Source organism: Moschus berezovskii, chromosome 3, assembly GCF_049115385.1.
Source record: "Moschus berezovskii isolate FMDL1 chromosome 3, NW_MosBer_1.0, whole genome shotgun sequence".
Classification (NCBI taxonomy): Eukaryota; Metazoa; Chordata; class Mammalia; order Artiodactyla; family Moschidae; genus Moschus; species Moschus berezovskii.
This window is the reverse complement of record NC_142462.1, coordinates 69272301-69288770: the sequence shown is the minus strand read 5'-3', so window position 1 is coordinate 69288770 and position 16470 is coordinate 69272301. Positions and strand designations below refer to the sequence as shown.

The window sequence follows — 16470 nt, the reverse complement described above, 5'->3', positions numbered from 1 at the left end:
CACCCTGTATTGTATTTGAGTGCACGTGTGTTAGTTGCTCAGTCGTGTCCAACTCTTTGTGACCCCACTGACTGTAGCCCACTGGGTTCCTTTATCCATGGAATTCTCCTGGCAAGAATACTGGAGCGGGTAGCCATTTCCTTCTCCAGGGGATCATCCCGATCCAGGGATTGAACTTGCATCTCCTGTGTCTTCTCCATTGCAGGCAGATTCTTTACCATCTGAACCACCAGGGAAGCCCCTCTCAACACCCTGCTGCTGCTGCTAAGTCGCTTCGGTCGTGTCCGACTCTGTGCGACCCCATAGATGGCAGCCCATCAGGCTCCCCCGTCCCTGGGATTCTCCAGGTAAGAGTACTGGAGTGGGGTGCCATTGCCTTCTCCACTCAACACCCTAACAACTCCTAATTTGGAGGAAAGAGCCAAGTGAGTCCACACCGATGCTCTGCATCACTACAACACACGTGTGCTCGTCTACCTTCTGTCTCTGGGTCTATTAGGCACCACTGATGACTGCCTCTTTCCCTCATGGTATGATCTGGGAGCTGCATTCTCAGTAACCATCCACAGGCGTTCTTTCGTAGGGAGGTAAACCTCTCCACATCTTTCTCTACCTCAACATCTGTCAGAGGATTTGTCTTTGGCGAGTAACTCACAGCAAGAATGCCCCAGAAAGAAGATGGAAGGCAGAAAGATGAGGTCACTGCCTCTAGATTTCAGAATTCCAGATGAGAAAGAATTCTCCCAAGTGGACTCCAAAGGCTCAGCATTAGGTGGATGCCTCTCCTGACACAGTCAGCCATCAGGCTATTTGTGGCTCTCATGAATTCTGTGTTTGGCTCGCCTCTAGCTGTCCCCTCATTAAGGGAAAGCAGCTTTTGTTCTGAGCCCAGACCTACTAGCATCTCATCCTCGTAGGGTATCCTCATCCTACCAGAAATAGAAACAAGTGAAGGAAAAACTGCTGAGTCACAGACCAGGATCTCTTCTGCAAGACTACCCCCTGAATTTTTCATTCTTTTCTTCCTTAGGATTCTATTCAAGCCTTCCCAGTAAAGATCAATAAAATTGGAAAAGAGTTCACCAACAAACAAAAACAATTTCCCCATAAGTTTAGCATCTCTTTCAGGTCTTTTAGTACATAATGAAAATGGTCATGGGTCCTAACATTGGTACTGTAATTGGTGTCATCCTTTTAAAAAACCCTGTAAGGCAGTCCATATCAAGAACAACCATCCCACTTTTGGAGTTACTCCTAAAAAATTTCAAAAGGAAGCAAAACTGTATGTACTATTATCTGTAAGAACGTAATAGAACTTAAAGACAGAACATTGTGCTCAATCATGTCCAACTCTGAGACCCCATGCACTGTAGCCTGCTAAGCTCCTGACTCCATGGGATTTTTCAGGCAAGAATACTGGAGTGGGTTGCCACTGCCTTCTCCAGGGAATTGTTCCATCCCAGGGATTGAACCTGGGTCTCCTGGGTTGCAGGTGGTCTCCCGCATTGCAGGTGTATTCTTTACCAACTGAGCCACCAAGAAAGCCGTAAGAATGTAATATGAGGAACTAAATAAATGTCCTCCCTTCTTTGGGTAAAACATTAAATAAAGAAATCACAAATTAGCAACCCTGCAAAATATATGCTGCTAGGCATTAAGCATAATTACAAACATTTGATTTTAAGTGGAAAAACAAACAAGAGAAATGAACATTATTTACATACTGATCACAACTAGGAACAATGTCTATCTGGTTGGAGACTGGAACCAAATATGTGAAATGAAAATAATTATGTTAAGGTGCTGGGATCATAGGTGATTATTTTCTTTTAAAAAACTGAAAACGTTTTTCAACAAAATGTTAAGCTCTAATCTCATAACTTCATAAAAACTGTTCTTAGATGAGAAACATTGATATGGATGATGATTTCTTTACTAATCTTAGTGTCATCCCCTAGAAAAACTCTGACTCGTACTTAGGAGATTGGAAAGAAAGGAGAGGAGGGCCTTTGCTTCTGGACACCCAGTCAGTACATCGCAGCAGCACCAGGTGACCTTCAGACGTCAACAGGAAAAGGTGAAACTGACAACAGATTTCTGACTGATGCTAGACCACGCCTGCTGCTCTGCTTCGGGCAGGCACATAGCTAATCATCCCCTTGCTTACGACAGCAGGTGTGAGCATCACCAGAGCCCAGACGTGGCCTCTTGACTAGGTGCTGAAGTCACTGGAGACCAGAGTGTCGGTGTGGTTGTCCTTTGTGACACTTTCTCCTCCACAGGGCATGGAGCGGGAAGAAAAAGGAAGGGGGCTGCCAACTTTCGGTTTTGCCCTTCTAAGGCATTTACCAGCGAGGACGTGAATGAGAGGAACTGTCATGACCTAGATTTCCGATAAACACAGGCAGGAAATAGGAAATTCGTGAGAATGTCAATCCCCACTTTAATTTCACCAAAGCTGCCTGGGAGGGGTTGGAGGAATTACTTCTCGGAGTCGCACGCCTGCGTTAAAGGCTGCTATCACTTATAATGAGTTTTATTGACGTCCCCAGATGGCTGTCATTGAGGCTTTGGTGGAGGTCAGCTCTCCAGCACTTTGAGCAGGCAGGCTGCAGAGCTGGCAGCGACGGCCTCTCGGGCTAACACTCTAGAAGCGGCCACCTGTCCAGACTGTCTGTGAGGGAGAGAGGCGCCAGGAGGTGGTGGAGTAAGTGGTTGTGGATCTGGGGCAGCGTCCCCCTCAGGGGCTCCTTGTCACACACCACAACACTCTCTTAGATATCTGATGCTCTGCGGTTTTGCTACTCACTACCTAAGGTCTTTTATTCACTCTGGATCTAAGTCAGCGAAAAATCATGTCCAGGAGTAGCTTATTTCCGTCCTCTGTCTCACTAATCCGTATGTCCTCCCCTCACGTGTGTAGGAAGGCCTGGGACAAGCAAGTTTTGTGGTTAAAGGATACAGGAGGAATTCACCCCATGACCTCTGGTCCCACTCTCAACCTTCTGGCCCTGGGTCTAATGACAAGGTATACAGGGTCAGAGGATGCTCAGAGAAATTCTGGGCATGATGGTGTCTTGGTTTGGGGATTTCCACCTTCCAGGGTCACGTGATGGGCTGATGGAATATGAGAGTAGAGTTTTATACAACAAAATTTCACTGTAAAGTGTTGGCTGCCACTTCTTACATTGTTTTGGGGTGACTTGTCTCATTCGGCCATCTCACCTGGCATTCACTTTAATTATGTTGGTTCTCTAGCATCCATCCAGGTTATCTTGAGGGCAAAGCATTTTGATTACAGATGTGGATATAACTTGGCATGTGTGTGTGCTAAACATGGCCAGAGAAATAGTAGATTTCATAGCTATAAACACTGTGGCTTATCAATATACCTATGAGTTTGACTTTCTATTTTAGAAAGCAAAATCAGTCATTCATATATTATATAGTGAGAGGATCTTGCTTTCTGTAAAGTAGCTTTATGTCTGGGCCCCATCTATCTAAGCATTATTAGCCAATAGATCTTCAACCCATTTTCTCTCTGTCCCCACCAATCCTACACTGTGAATTCAATGTTTCTCAGTCAGAGGATGTTCATCAGATGTCAAAAGGCCCCATGTGCCTTTCATATATTGTTTCCTTCTCCTCGAAGGTCTTCCCCTCTCTTCTTTTCAAAACCCAGCTCAGACATCACTTCCTCCATGAGCCTTCTCAAAATCCCAGGCTCCCCTTGTTTTTAAATTTACTGGGGCATAGGCACCATTGGATTATAATAGCATGTGGATTGTTAAATCTTGTATCTGCACTAGACACAAAATATCAGGGGCCAGGTCATATTTATCTTTGGATTCCCAGCACCCAGCACAGGTCTGGTGTAAAGAAAATACTCAGTATAGTGTGAGTATGAATGAAGTAACTCTGAATAAAAGGCTTTTTGCTTAAGATCAGGATTTTCAAGTCAATACTAGAACATCATCTTCTAATATAATCTGCTTCTTATTTCAGGTACATGAATTATACTGGAAAAATAAATCTGGACTCTGGGCATGGTGAAATGGAAGCATCTCTCAGGTCAAACATATTCCCTTTCACTGATATCTGGTTAGATTTTCCCTCTGGTGATTGCATGCTAACTATTTAACTCCTAAAGCCCAAGGCAATGGGATAAGTACCAGGACTGCCCACTTTCAAAAATACAGTAACAAATCAACTTTATTTTATGAATCACAGAGCTTGAATTTAGAATCTTTAATCCTTAAAAGTCAAATTCTTCCAATTCAATTTCCATTCACCCATGAAAATCCTTAAGTATCAGGAATGTCCTACTCTCTCTGTGAAGAAGCCAATACTTTTTGTGTCCACAGAAATTTGTCTGTTGCACCAACTTCTTTTAAACAAGTTAGACTCAGCTCCAGGAGGACAGGGCCGTGTCTCCCTGTGCATCACTCTGAGCCTATGTTGCTGCTGCTAAGTCGCTTAAGTCATGTCCGACTCTGTGTGACCCCATAGAGGGCAGCCCACCAGGCTCCCCCATCCCTGGGATTCTCCAGGCAAGAACACTGGAGTGGGCTGCCATTTCCTTCTCCAATGCATGAAAGTGAAAAGTGAAAGTAAAGTCGCTCAGTCATGTCTGACTCTTAGCGACCCCATGGACTGCAGCCTACCAGGCTCCTCCGTCCATGGGATTTTCCAGGCAAGAGTACTGGAGTGGGGTGCCATTGCCTTAGGCCATCCTATTTCAAGTGCTCTAATGCTGACGGAGTGAAGGACTCTATGAAAAAAGACCTCTGCCTCAAGGGAAAGGATCAGTCCCTTTCCTTTATCTATTTCTAGGACCTTAGACTGTGCCTGGCATGTCAGCTGTTGAGTGAGCAGGAAGTACTACCAGTTACCAACAGATCTGAATGTCCAGTTTGCCCTGCTCATAATTAAGCTAATGAAGAGTCCTGGGGCATAAAATGTCAGAATCTACTGTCTAGCTGGAAAAGCTGGAGAGACAGCAGCAGGCCTTGGTTGCTGCCCACTGCCATGCACTGACAGACCTCCTGTGGACACACTTTGGCCAACCCTCCTTTTAAGCTGCAGGTCTCCTCTTTCCATCTCACCCCATCTCATCCTCCACTGCCCCCTTCTCCTTTTGCCTTCAGTCTTTCCCAGCATCAGAAGATACGGTTAGATAGCATCACTGACTCAATGGACAGGAATCTGAGCAAACCCTAAGAGGTAGTGGAGTACAGGACTTGGTGACTGAATGGCAACCACTCCCCTTTCCTATCCAGCAGTTCCAGAGGTAGGGAGGAGCGGGCCTCTGCATCACCGGGGAAGGGGTGTCAGTGGGTTGAGGAAATAAATTATCAGAATTTGGGGTTTCCTTGCTGCTTTCTGACATTTTTCCTGATGCATCAGATATATGAACACTGTTAATATTACAAGACAAATTATTTTCATATGTATACAAATGAAAGAGCCAGGCTAGCAGAACTACTACTACCTCTCTCAGCCCTCTAGGCTAGCAAGTCCCAGAAAGTAGGCTTCATTTGAAGTCACATCTATCTGTTTACAGCAGTGTGTCCCATTTATCAGTCCATTCTTCCATCATCCAACCACCTCTCCATCCATCCATTCATCTGTCAATCATTCATCTGCCACTTGCCCAGTTTTCTATAAGTGTCATCACAACTTCTAAAAATAAGGTTGGAAAAGTCATTCACTCAGTTTGTTTTGTTGGTCTCCTCTAAAGGTAGAGGAATCTGAAACAAGAAGGCCAAAATCAGCCACATACATCCTAGGCTCAAATGAGCTCATCTCCATGCCCATTTTGATATTGATAGCTTGTATCTTCTTTCACTTTCTTTTGGTTCAGTTCGGTTCAGTTCAGTCGCTCAGTTGTGTCCGACTCTTTGCGACCCCATGAATCACAGCACGCCAGGCCTCCCTGTCTATCACCAAAGTCAAGCTAGAAATTTCAATTCCATTTATATTTTCCAAGGATCAAGTTTTGCTTTTGTTGATTTTATCTATTTTCCTGTTTTCAGTTTCATTGATCTCTAATATTTATTATTTCTTTTCTTCTGTTTTCTTTAGGCCTAAATTGCTATTCTTTCTCTAGTTTCCTAAGGTGGAAACTTTACTGATTTTAGACCTTTCCTCTTTCTTAATATATGCATTTAATGCTATACATTTCCCTTTCATCAAAACCCACCCATTATAGTAAGTTATATTTTCATTCTACTTAATTTAAAACATTTTGTTATTTCTGTTTAGACTACCTCTTTGAACTATGGGTTATTTGGAAGTGTGTTCTGAAATTTCTGAACATTTGGGGGATTTTCCATCTATCTCTCTGTTATTGATTTCTAGTCTAATTCCATTGTGAATTAGAATATAGTTTGTATGACTGTTTTATTTTACACTTGTTAAGATGTATTTTATGACCCAGAATGTGGTCAATCTTGGTGAATGTTTCTTGTGAGCTTGAGAAAAATGTATATCCTGCTGTTGAGTAGATTTTCTATTAATGTTAATTGGATCAAGTTGATTGATGGTGCTGTTCAGGTCATCAATACCCTTATTGATTTTCTGCTCACTTGATCTATCAATTACTGACAGAGGGTTACTAAAGTCTTCAGGATAATAATGGATTTGTGAATTTTTTCTTTCAGTTCTCTCAGTTTACCTCATGTATGTTGATCTCTGTTCATCCCATTACTTTCACCTATCTTCCGTTCCGTTCCGTTCCGTCGCTCAGTCGTGTCCGACTCTTTGCGACCCCATGGACTGAGCCTACCAAGCTTCTCTGTCCATGGGATTCTCCAGGCAAGAATACTGGAGTGGGTTACCGTTTCCTTCTCCAGGGGATCTTCCCGACCCAGGGATCGAACCCGGGTCTCCCGCATTGGAGGCAGACGCTTTAACCTCTGAGCCACCAGGGAAGCCCTTCACCTATCTTAGCTTTTATATTTAAGTGGGTTTCTTGGAGGAAAACATATATTTAGTCTTGCTTCTTATCTACTCAAATAATCCCTGTCTTTTAATTGGTGTATTTAGACCATCAGCATTTAAAATGACTATTGACATAGATTATGTCTGCCAAGTTTAACTCTTTTCATTTGTTGAATTTGTTCTTTATTTTTTATTTTCTCCTTTTTTTTTAACCTTATCCTGTTTTGAGTCTCCTTACTTCTCCCTCCTGTACGTTTTGACTTTTCTGTCATTCATTTCACTTATCCATATGCTATAGATATAACACATCTTAAAATTACTATTTTAAGCAAAGAATTACCTTTTAGATTAATTAATAAGAAAAAATATATACTTTTCTTTTACCTTTGCATCACTGGAAAAGACTCTGATGCGGGGAAAGGTTGGGGGCGGGAGGAGAAGGGGACGACCGAGAATGAGATGGCTGGATGGCATCACCGACTCTGTGGACATGAGTTTGAGTGAACTCTGGGAGTTGGTGATGGACAGGGAGGCCTGGCGTGCTGTGATTCATGGGGTCGCGGAGAGTCGGACACGACTGAGTGACTGAACTGAACTGAATTCTTTCCCTAATACTCTTCCAATCTTTATGTAGATTCAAGTTCCTATCCTATAGAATTTCCCTTCTGGCTGAAGAATTTCTTGCAGAGTAGGTCTGCTGGTAATGAATTCTCTTGATTTTGTTTCTGAGAAGATCTGGTTGTGAATTCTGGATGTATGTGACTCGATGGATCCAGATTCCATGGTGGTGGTCTCCCCCTGCACCATCAATTCTCTTGGTAGTTCCAAGAAAATGGTTGATTTTTACTTTATGCTGTTTCTTCTTACTGTGGGATAGGAGTGACAACTCCTAGGCTCTTTACGTGTTTGAGTTGAATGAGAAGTTCCTTCACACCTGTTTTAAACAATTCTCTGTGCCTATTTAGAGCGCTTGAGTCCTAGCAAGTTATTTTGCTGCCAAATACACAACCCCTAGCCTTCTTTAAGTTACAGACTCTTATTGCTGCCAAGTTCCCCAAATTGTGTCCTGGTCAGTTTCAAGTGTTATATAACCACAGGGACCTCAGCTGGGGCTGAGCAGAGCTGGCACTTCTGAAGACTATACTCTGACATCAGGTGGTCTTGAAGGAAGGCAAATCATGAAGGCTGGGGACTTGCTGCTTTGGTTAAGGATGCTCTTCCAGAATCTGATGAGCTGTTGGATCCCTGTTTCCCCACATCATGGAGAAGAAATAAATGCTGTGTAACGAATAACCTCTAGACCCTAAGGTATGCCCTTATGTGGCCCAGTGCTTTATATGATAGTTCTGTGACAGGCTTGACACGGAAGGAATTCATATGGACTACAGGTGAATTATGCTTAATGTAACCTAAGAAACAAAACTCTTGTTATCAGTCTGTTTGGCTGTATCCGCTCCTTTATTTTCTTCCTAAATAGTACTTTTATAGTACTTTTGGTTTTCCTTAACCATGGATAGGGTCATCTTATGCAGATACAGATTCACCTTCATCTTACAATGATTGAAATTATAGGGCAGGCATTATTTATGTCAACCCTGATTGATAAATAGGATACGTATAACGTTTATACTCTTCTTAGACACTGGCACAGGACAATAAAGAAGTAGCCTACTGATCAATGTGATATTTTTGGTACCAAGGTGTCTGAAGCCTCCAGATCAATCTGATGAATCCTGTTCATATGTGGATACTACGGATCCCAAAATTCCAAAAGGTAACAAAAATTGCTCCCTGATGGCCCCTCCAAGGGCCAATGCCTCCAAATTGGGGGCAAAGGAAATTCCTCTACCTTTTCAGATAATGCTGCCCCTCATACCTTCTGTTATGGAATGTAGGCTGTCATGGTAAACAACATGGTGGGAAGGGTGAAAAATATTGTAATGTGAAGAGTATTCAAGCAATATACACCTTTGGGAAAATTTTCTCCCTTAAGCGGAATTTGAACTGTTTCACAATATTTCCCATGATGCTGAAGAATACTAGGCCTTGAAAATTTTTCCAAGATTTTTGAGAGTCATCTGGTCTCTCTTCCATTTCCCAGACTTCTCTGAGACCCCACAGGGGTAACTAAGAAGAAGAAAATGGAAGAGATTGGGGAGGAAATGCAGAAGGGAGAATACGAACATAAATAGGAGGATTGGAGGGGCCCAGAGGATGGAGATGAGTGGAAAGACTTGAGAGAAGACTGGTAACAACAGTGAGGGCAATTCCTAGGGCTGTACATGGATAGGAAGTGGGACGATACAAGACATGGTAGGAATTCAGCAAGCGATCAGTGAGAAAAAGAGTAAGACTGAGAGATGTAAAAGGAATCAGGGAAGGAAAAGGAACCGAGTTTAAGAGATGTGTAACTGTGTGACACATCTGCACACACACACACCCCAACCCAACCGCACAGGCATAGCTACCAAAGAAGGGCCCACTGAAGTCACTAACTGCATTGTGCAGACAGAACTACTGAGAATAATTTGGAAATCATACCTTATTTTGTTTAAGGGCACCTTTCTCTTTCATATGAGGGCAGTCCTTTCCCGTCACCACAGCTTTGATATCTGCCACCGGCACTGAAATTCATAAGAGAAAATGCAAGTAACTACATCATGCGACAGCAAGACTAAGCATCATCAAGTCTGTTGGTACAGCTGCCATTCCCAGGCACTCCAGCAGGAAGAGAAAAGAGATGAGAAGAGGGAGAAGTCAGGCAGGCTCCAGGACAAGGAACTAAAGCATACTGTTAATATTCTGGTAGAAAGCATTCCTGGGAGAAAAATCCATGTTCATAAGTAGAATTTATTTCAAGAAAAGAAATACCTAAAAAGAAAAGATTGCACACAATAAAAAACCCATCATAGTTGTGTTAAAAGTGATGGCATTGGAAGAAGCAATAATAATAATAATAAGTAATAGTGGTACTGATACTGATTTTATGGAAGACATCTCTGTGCCAGGAGCAAATGCCGAGTGCTTCCTATAGATTCCTATCCCTTACTATAGTAGTGACATCACTTTAGTTTCTGAGTTTTGGGTAATAAGGGGAAGTAACCCTATCACAAAAAAATCTATCTGAACATAAACCATTCTGAACTCTCCCTCTCCAAATTCTCCCTCTTGCCATCTCATTAATTCTCACAACCATTCTGTGAGGCAGGTTTTGTTATTCCTAGTTATTCCTAGTTTATGGACAACAAAACTAAACTCAATTAAATAATGGGAACATTCCTTGCTGTTAGGGAAGTGGTAGCTGGCACTTATCTTGGAAATCCTGAGAATAATGCAGTTAGATAAAATGATGTTATCTATCGTCTTATTCAGGACTTGGGGGAAGATAAAAGATACGGAAAGGTTTTTGCCCTTAATGCTTTTGTTAAGATCATCTGATGAAGAGAAGGCTGCAGGATGGTTTGGAAACTTAATTTTAAAAACTGCAGTTATCTGTCCTTTTCCAACTCCTAATCTTTCAGTCCCTCAAGGGACTCTAGGGGGTCAGTTAGGATGTGCAGAAGCTTTGACTCATCAATTCCTTGGACTCCTCCAATGATGAAGATAATGAGAGATTTCACAATTAAAGTTCACCTACTTTTATTGGGGCACTGGGTTCTGGGGGTGACATTTAGATGAAGATAAAATTATAAAATATGTAGAATATCAAAATGATATAACAGGAAGGCTCTTTAAAAGCTAACATATTCCTGGTACCCTAAAGTTGCTAAGAACTCTGTCCAAATCCATGATACCTCCAGAGCTCTCTCGAACCCTAGAGAAGAGTGGTGCTGTGATGAAATCTTCTAGGATTCTCTGATGGCACCCCCTGCTCTCTGTCCCACCACATCTGCTCCTCTAGCTTGGACTCCTGGTTCTAGATTTCTTGGTAGATAGGACTTGTTCTCACTAATAACAGTTGTGGACACATGGAAGACCATGCTTCTCAGCAACTTTTGCATTTAGGTGGGGCTGAATAATGATTAACTCTGGTATTGAAACATGAGAGGAGATGGCCTGGCTCTTTCCCTGGCTGAGGCAGTGAGAAGCCCACGTCCATCAGCCTCTCTTCCCCAGCCGCAGGGACTGATCAGGCCATGTGGTCCCTACAGATGGTGCAGCTCTGGGATGTCAGAGCAGCCATCAGCCTGTGTCTCTGTGATCATGCAGAGCAGTCCTTTGAAAGCACATGCCAGTTATATAATTGAGGAGCGAGAAATAAACTCCTGTTGTGAGCCAGTGAGGTTTGGGGGGTTATTTATTCCTGAAGCTTAATGTAGGAATGCAGCCTCTTCTGAACGGCCGGACCCTTAACCTTGGATCCCCTTCCTCCCCTACCTGGCTGCTCGGGATCGGCATCTTCTTATAGAGAGTCCCTGTGATTCCTAAACTTTCCTTTGATCACAGCCACTGACTTCAGCTCTTCTCAAATCCATTTGCATAACCAACAATCAACCTTGTTCTCAGTGGCCAACCTGGCTTCCTACTTGCTACTTCCTACTCTGGGAAGTTTGGTTTACTTAGTGTTTACTTTTCAGTGGAAGAGGTACCACTGAAGTGAATTTGTGATGTAATTAATGTACAAACTCCAAAACCTTCTCAAGCTTCAGATGGAGTTTGAGTAGCAAGCACCTCCTAGAAAGTCTTCTGCTGTTCAAATATGTAATGTGCTCAGTGAATGAGAGAGCGTGTCTATGATCGGTAAATAGTAAGTTTCCCCTTGGCTTTGAAAACCCATCATGTGGAACAGGACAAGGGTAACACTAAGGTCTATTGTGGGAGCAGTCTTCAGAATCTCTAATAAGAAGGCAGCAGGGGAGAAAAGGCATGCTTCCACCATGCTGGTGGCAGTACATATTTTATGTGTTTCATATGCATCGTCTCTGTCAAGGAGAAAAGCTGCTATATTTCTCACAGGATGGTGGCTAAAAGGAAAACACAAAATTCTAAAAATACAGCATGGCTTTTAAAGATTGTTCTTTGCATAGTTTGTTGTTGGATGTACTGGAAACTTAGGCATTGGAGGGGCTAAAATGTCATCTTCTGTAAACCCACCAGCAGAGTTAGACTCACACATTTGGAATCTATACTCTAAGGAGGTGACAGAGGGCTCTTGATTACTTCAAAATAGGGCTAGTGTTTTTATCAGGTCTTTTTTTTTTTAATGTGGGAGCAGCATAACAAAGGGGTTCAGAGATATGAGAACCAGAAAGGTCACCATTGGCTCCCTAGCCCCCACTCTAACTCCTTGGGGCCTGCCCTCATTTCTTTCAATGCTATTTTCAGTTTGAGTTGGATTGAGACAATCTAATCCAACATTTCCATTTTATAGATGGGAAGACTGAGGCCTAAAGAGAAGAAATATGTCACACAGCTAGTGAGGGGCAGAGCTAAGACAGCTGCTTTTTCTTCTATTCCATGGTCTCTTGCTAGGCCATGATTTTCTCCCATGTTTGGAAGGTGTCAGCTCCCCAGATCATGCTAAATACATGTCAGACACAGCCCTGGAAGTGGTTATCACTTCAGATATGTTCAGGAAGCTCTTTAATGGCTAATATCTGTGAGAGAAATTTTAATTGTGATTTAAAACAGAAATGCCACTGAAAAAGTAAATGTGGCCATCATGATAAAAATTGTTCTAGCCTTCACCCTTGGGAACCAGAAAGTTGAGGCAGAAATCACCCCAGGAAGTAGCCAGTAAGCCATGATCACTTGCTGTATACATAGCTCCGCTGTGGAAACTCCTTTGGGTAGAGATACAAAGGAGGGGTCAGGCTGATCCCAGGACAGCTCAGTAGGGGATCTGGCCTCTAACTGGGCAGTCTGGAGTGGCTGGAAGAATCACAGAGCCTGGATTTGAATTCTAGATGCACCTATTGGCTATACCACTTTGGGCTTAAGTTCTTGGAGCACAGGCTTCCTTGTGGGTAAAAGTCTGGACCGGGGGTTGGATAGCTGCATTCAGGTCTTTGCTCTGTTATTTACTAGACACGTTGCCTTCAACAGGTTACTTAATTTTTGTGTACCTCTGTTTCCTAATCTGTAAAAGAAGGGCAATGGTATCTACTGCTTCAAGTCATGGGGAGGATAATTTGTTACTATGTAGAGCTCTTAGCACAGTGCCTGGTATAGAGTAAGCACTCCAAATATATTATTTGCAATTATTCTTATTATCAATAATCAGAGTTAATTCTCTTTGTAGATTGAGGGACCTGAATTACTTAGCATGCTTCACTGACCCAAATTGCCCCACTCTGCTTTGCTCTGGCCGCCGCTCCTCTCCTCTGAGGTAAGAGGCTTAATGGTCTTGTGTGAGGGACTGAGCCCTCTCCTCCTGGGCCCTTTGATGCAGGAGTGAAGTGCGCTGACCTAGATTCTCTCAAAGGGCGGTTCTGAGAGGTGGGGGCGCTGCTGGATAGCAGTGGAGTCTGGTTTTAGTGGGGTGATGAGAGTCTGCATAGCTGGTGGGAGGAATGTGGGGCGAAGGGAGGTAAGGAGATGTGGACTTTTCAAGGGCCATGCCTCCTGCCAAATAAAGGAATACGAGAGAAGAGATCTCCTAAACTTTTAGGCACGAAGACAGCTGAGTAGCCCTCAATCTCCACTCGCACTCTCTGGATTAAGAGGGTTCAATTACACTATTTGACTCATCAATATCTCAATATTCAGCACTGGTTAACTTAAGGGGTGGAAGACAATTTTCCCGTTGGTCTCAAGAGAGGGCAATCGTACATGGCAAGAGCAATGGCACTTGAAATTAATTAAAGGAACAGCTCAATTTTCTAGTGGAATGAGGTTTTTGACTTTGAAGGGCTCCAAGAGGATGGATTATTTTGCTCCAGGCAGAATGCAGAATTGGAATTAAATGCAAATCAGGTGGCAGGCCTGAAGCAACAAACTTTGGTTTCCTGGGCTGGGGCCTTCTCATTTCCTGCACAAAACAGCTTCACCTGATTTCATTACATGAATATTCCTCCTCCCTGGCCCACCTGGCACACAGTTATAATCTTTAATACACACACACCTGCACAGGTATGCATTCTTGGTTTATCTTATAATGGGTAAACTGTTTACAGAGCACCTCTTCTGGAACTCTGAATTCCTAGATTTCTAAGGCCATAGAGGAAAGGGGCAGACGAGTTTCAGAGCCACAATCAGAAGGGATTGTTGCAATGCTTTCTCAGAACGAGCATCATGGCCATGACCAAAAGCTCTCCAGAGATTTGCAGCTCTGTCCTGGCTCTTCTGCAACCACCCTGGCAAGCTGGCTCTCCCTGGCATCAGCACTCCAGTTTCCAGTCCCTGGGGATGCAGGCCTTGGTAGAGCTTGGGGTCATCAGCTTGTGGACAAGTCTAGAGATGGCTCCTATACAAGGCTTAGGTGCTATCCATGCCCTGACCTTCTCTAGGAGGAGAGCTACTGACTTCCTAAGCAGCAAAGCCAGCTAGAATGAGAGTGCTCCATTTAAGCTGCAATCTATGCCAATCTATATGGATTAGATCCCTATAAATATGGGGATAAAGAATACATTCAGTGTGTGGGAGAGTCAACTCACTGGGCCATGTGGGTCAAGAATGAACCCAGATGTGTTTTTTTTTTTTTTTCCGGCCCAGACCACTTTCTCTATTTCCTGGCCAAGTTAAGAGAGAGGCAGTGGGAGAGTTTGTAGAGAGCTTCTGGTTGCTACAGCCAACAGTAACCTCAAACTCTTCATTTTACCACCTTAAAGCCCTGATTCCAAGTGGCTGGTCTTTGCACAGTTCTTTTGAGCTCATGAGAGAGGATTCTCAGTGAATTTTTCACCAGTTAATAGCAAAGACAGGAAAATGAAGACACTCATTTTTAGAGATGCCATGAGATTTTCAAACAGCTAATTTAGTGCAAGGGACTGTCCTTTATTCCAAGGTTAGGCCTTTCTGGCCTTTCTTTTTTTTGTAATCGAGTTCTTTTGAAAATGAAAGGAATGTGATATTAAATTTTAGTTAGATTTTCTTTTTTAATAGCTTTTCTTTTTTCCCCTGCCAAAACCTGAAGTTGGCAACCCACTATCCACTCAGTTTTTTATTCTTTTAAAATTTTTATGTATTGGTGAAAGCCAAATTTAGGGACTTCCCCACTGGGAAGCATATCAGACAATATCTAACCCTGCAGTTCTCACTTTAAATGTACATCAGAATCACCTGGAGGTTCCATGAACCCAGAGACTGCTGCTCCATTCCCAGAATTTCTGATTCATCAAGTCTGGGAGGAAGGATCTTGGAATCTGCATTTCTGTAAGTTCCCAGGTGATGCTGCTGCTGCGGATGGTCCAAGGACCACAGTCTGAGAACCACTGTTCTAGCTTGTCTGTGGTGGGATGGAGGTTTTCTGAGACTTAAAGGGAGGATCCTTATCACAAAAACAGAGGCCTGGAATGACCCCACAACAGGAATGTATGTATAGACACTGTCCCAGACTCTGCAGTACTGGGTTTCAGATTTCTTTCCTTTCCTATTAACAGTGCTAATAACAGGGACTGAGGAGGCAGTGCTCCCATGAAAGAAATAAGATTGCTTTCTGAACTAAATGACACTACAAAGACCAGACTGTCCCATTTTTAAGCTGGAGGAAGACAGAATGTTCCAGGTTGTCTGTCTGATATGTCAGCCTAGAGTCTGAGTGTGTCAGGAATTTGCCACTCGTGGTTTATTTTCCCCTGTGATGGCTAAGAGCTGCAAGGAAGACAGTACAGATTCAACTTCCATGGGCCCTAGGGTGATTTCGGGGAGGTGCCAGGATCTAGGGGTAAGGATTTTATCTGTGAATTATATGATTCATGGCAGGGTCAAGGTGACTTTTAAAAGTTATTTTAAAGTGTTTTTACTTTTTCCTCACTGTTTGATTTCTCTACCTGAGATATCCTCTGACGCTATGTCTAACTTTATCTCATTTCTCTTCCAAATTAATTCATTACCTTTGTGTATTAAAAAAAAATTTTTTTTTTTTGGCCATGCAGTACATAGGATCTTAGTTCCCCAGCCAGGGATCAAATATACACCCCCTGCATTGGACGCATGGAGTGTTAACCACTGGGCTGCCAGGGAAGTCCCTACCTTTGTGTATTTTAATGTTTCCATAATACTTTGTTTAATTTGTATACCTAGTTGTTGTTGTTTAGTTGTTAGGTCATGTCTGATTCTTTTGTGACCCCATGGACTGTAGCCCGCCAGGTTCCTCTGTCCATGGCATTTCCCAGGCAAGAATACTGGAGTGGGTAGCCATTCCCTTCTCCAGGGGATCTTCCTGGCCAAGGGATCGAACCCTTGTCTCCTGCATTGGCAGGCGAGTTCTTTACCACTGAGCTACCACACAGTCAACTATAATGAATAAAAGTGGTAGGGTATCAAACGCACAATTCAGGTGAGATTATTTTGGATCATCAGAGAAAGACAGCTGACAATCAGGTTTATGCTGGTTTTGCTTCTTAGAACAGCAGGTGGACAAGTAAT

The 16470-nt window shown here is 43.0% G+C and overlaps 1 protein-coding gene across 3 annotated transcripts in view; it reads right to left on the bottom strand.

Annotated features, from left to right (window-relative positions):
* Positions 1-16470, bottom strand: part of ELMO1 (engulfment and cell motility 1) — a 592587-nt gene that overhangs the window by 8703 nt on the left and 567414 nt on the right. For all 3 annotated transcript variants that reach the window (XM_055420868.2, XM_055420867.2, XM_055420869.2), the window contains exon 20: positions 9484-9566. In XM_055420868.2, the coding sequence (XP_055276843.1) occupies positions 9484-9566 (83 nt within the window). The remainder of the gene's footprint in view (positions 1-9483; positions 9567-16470) is intronic.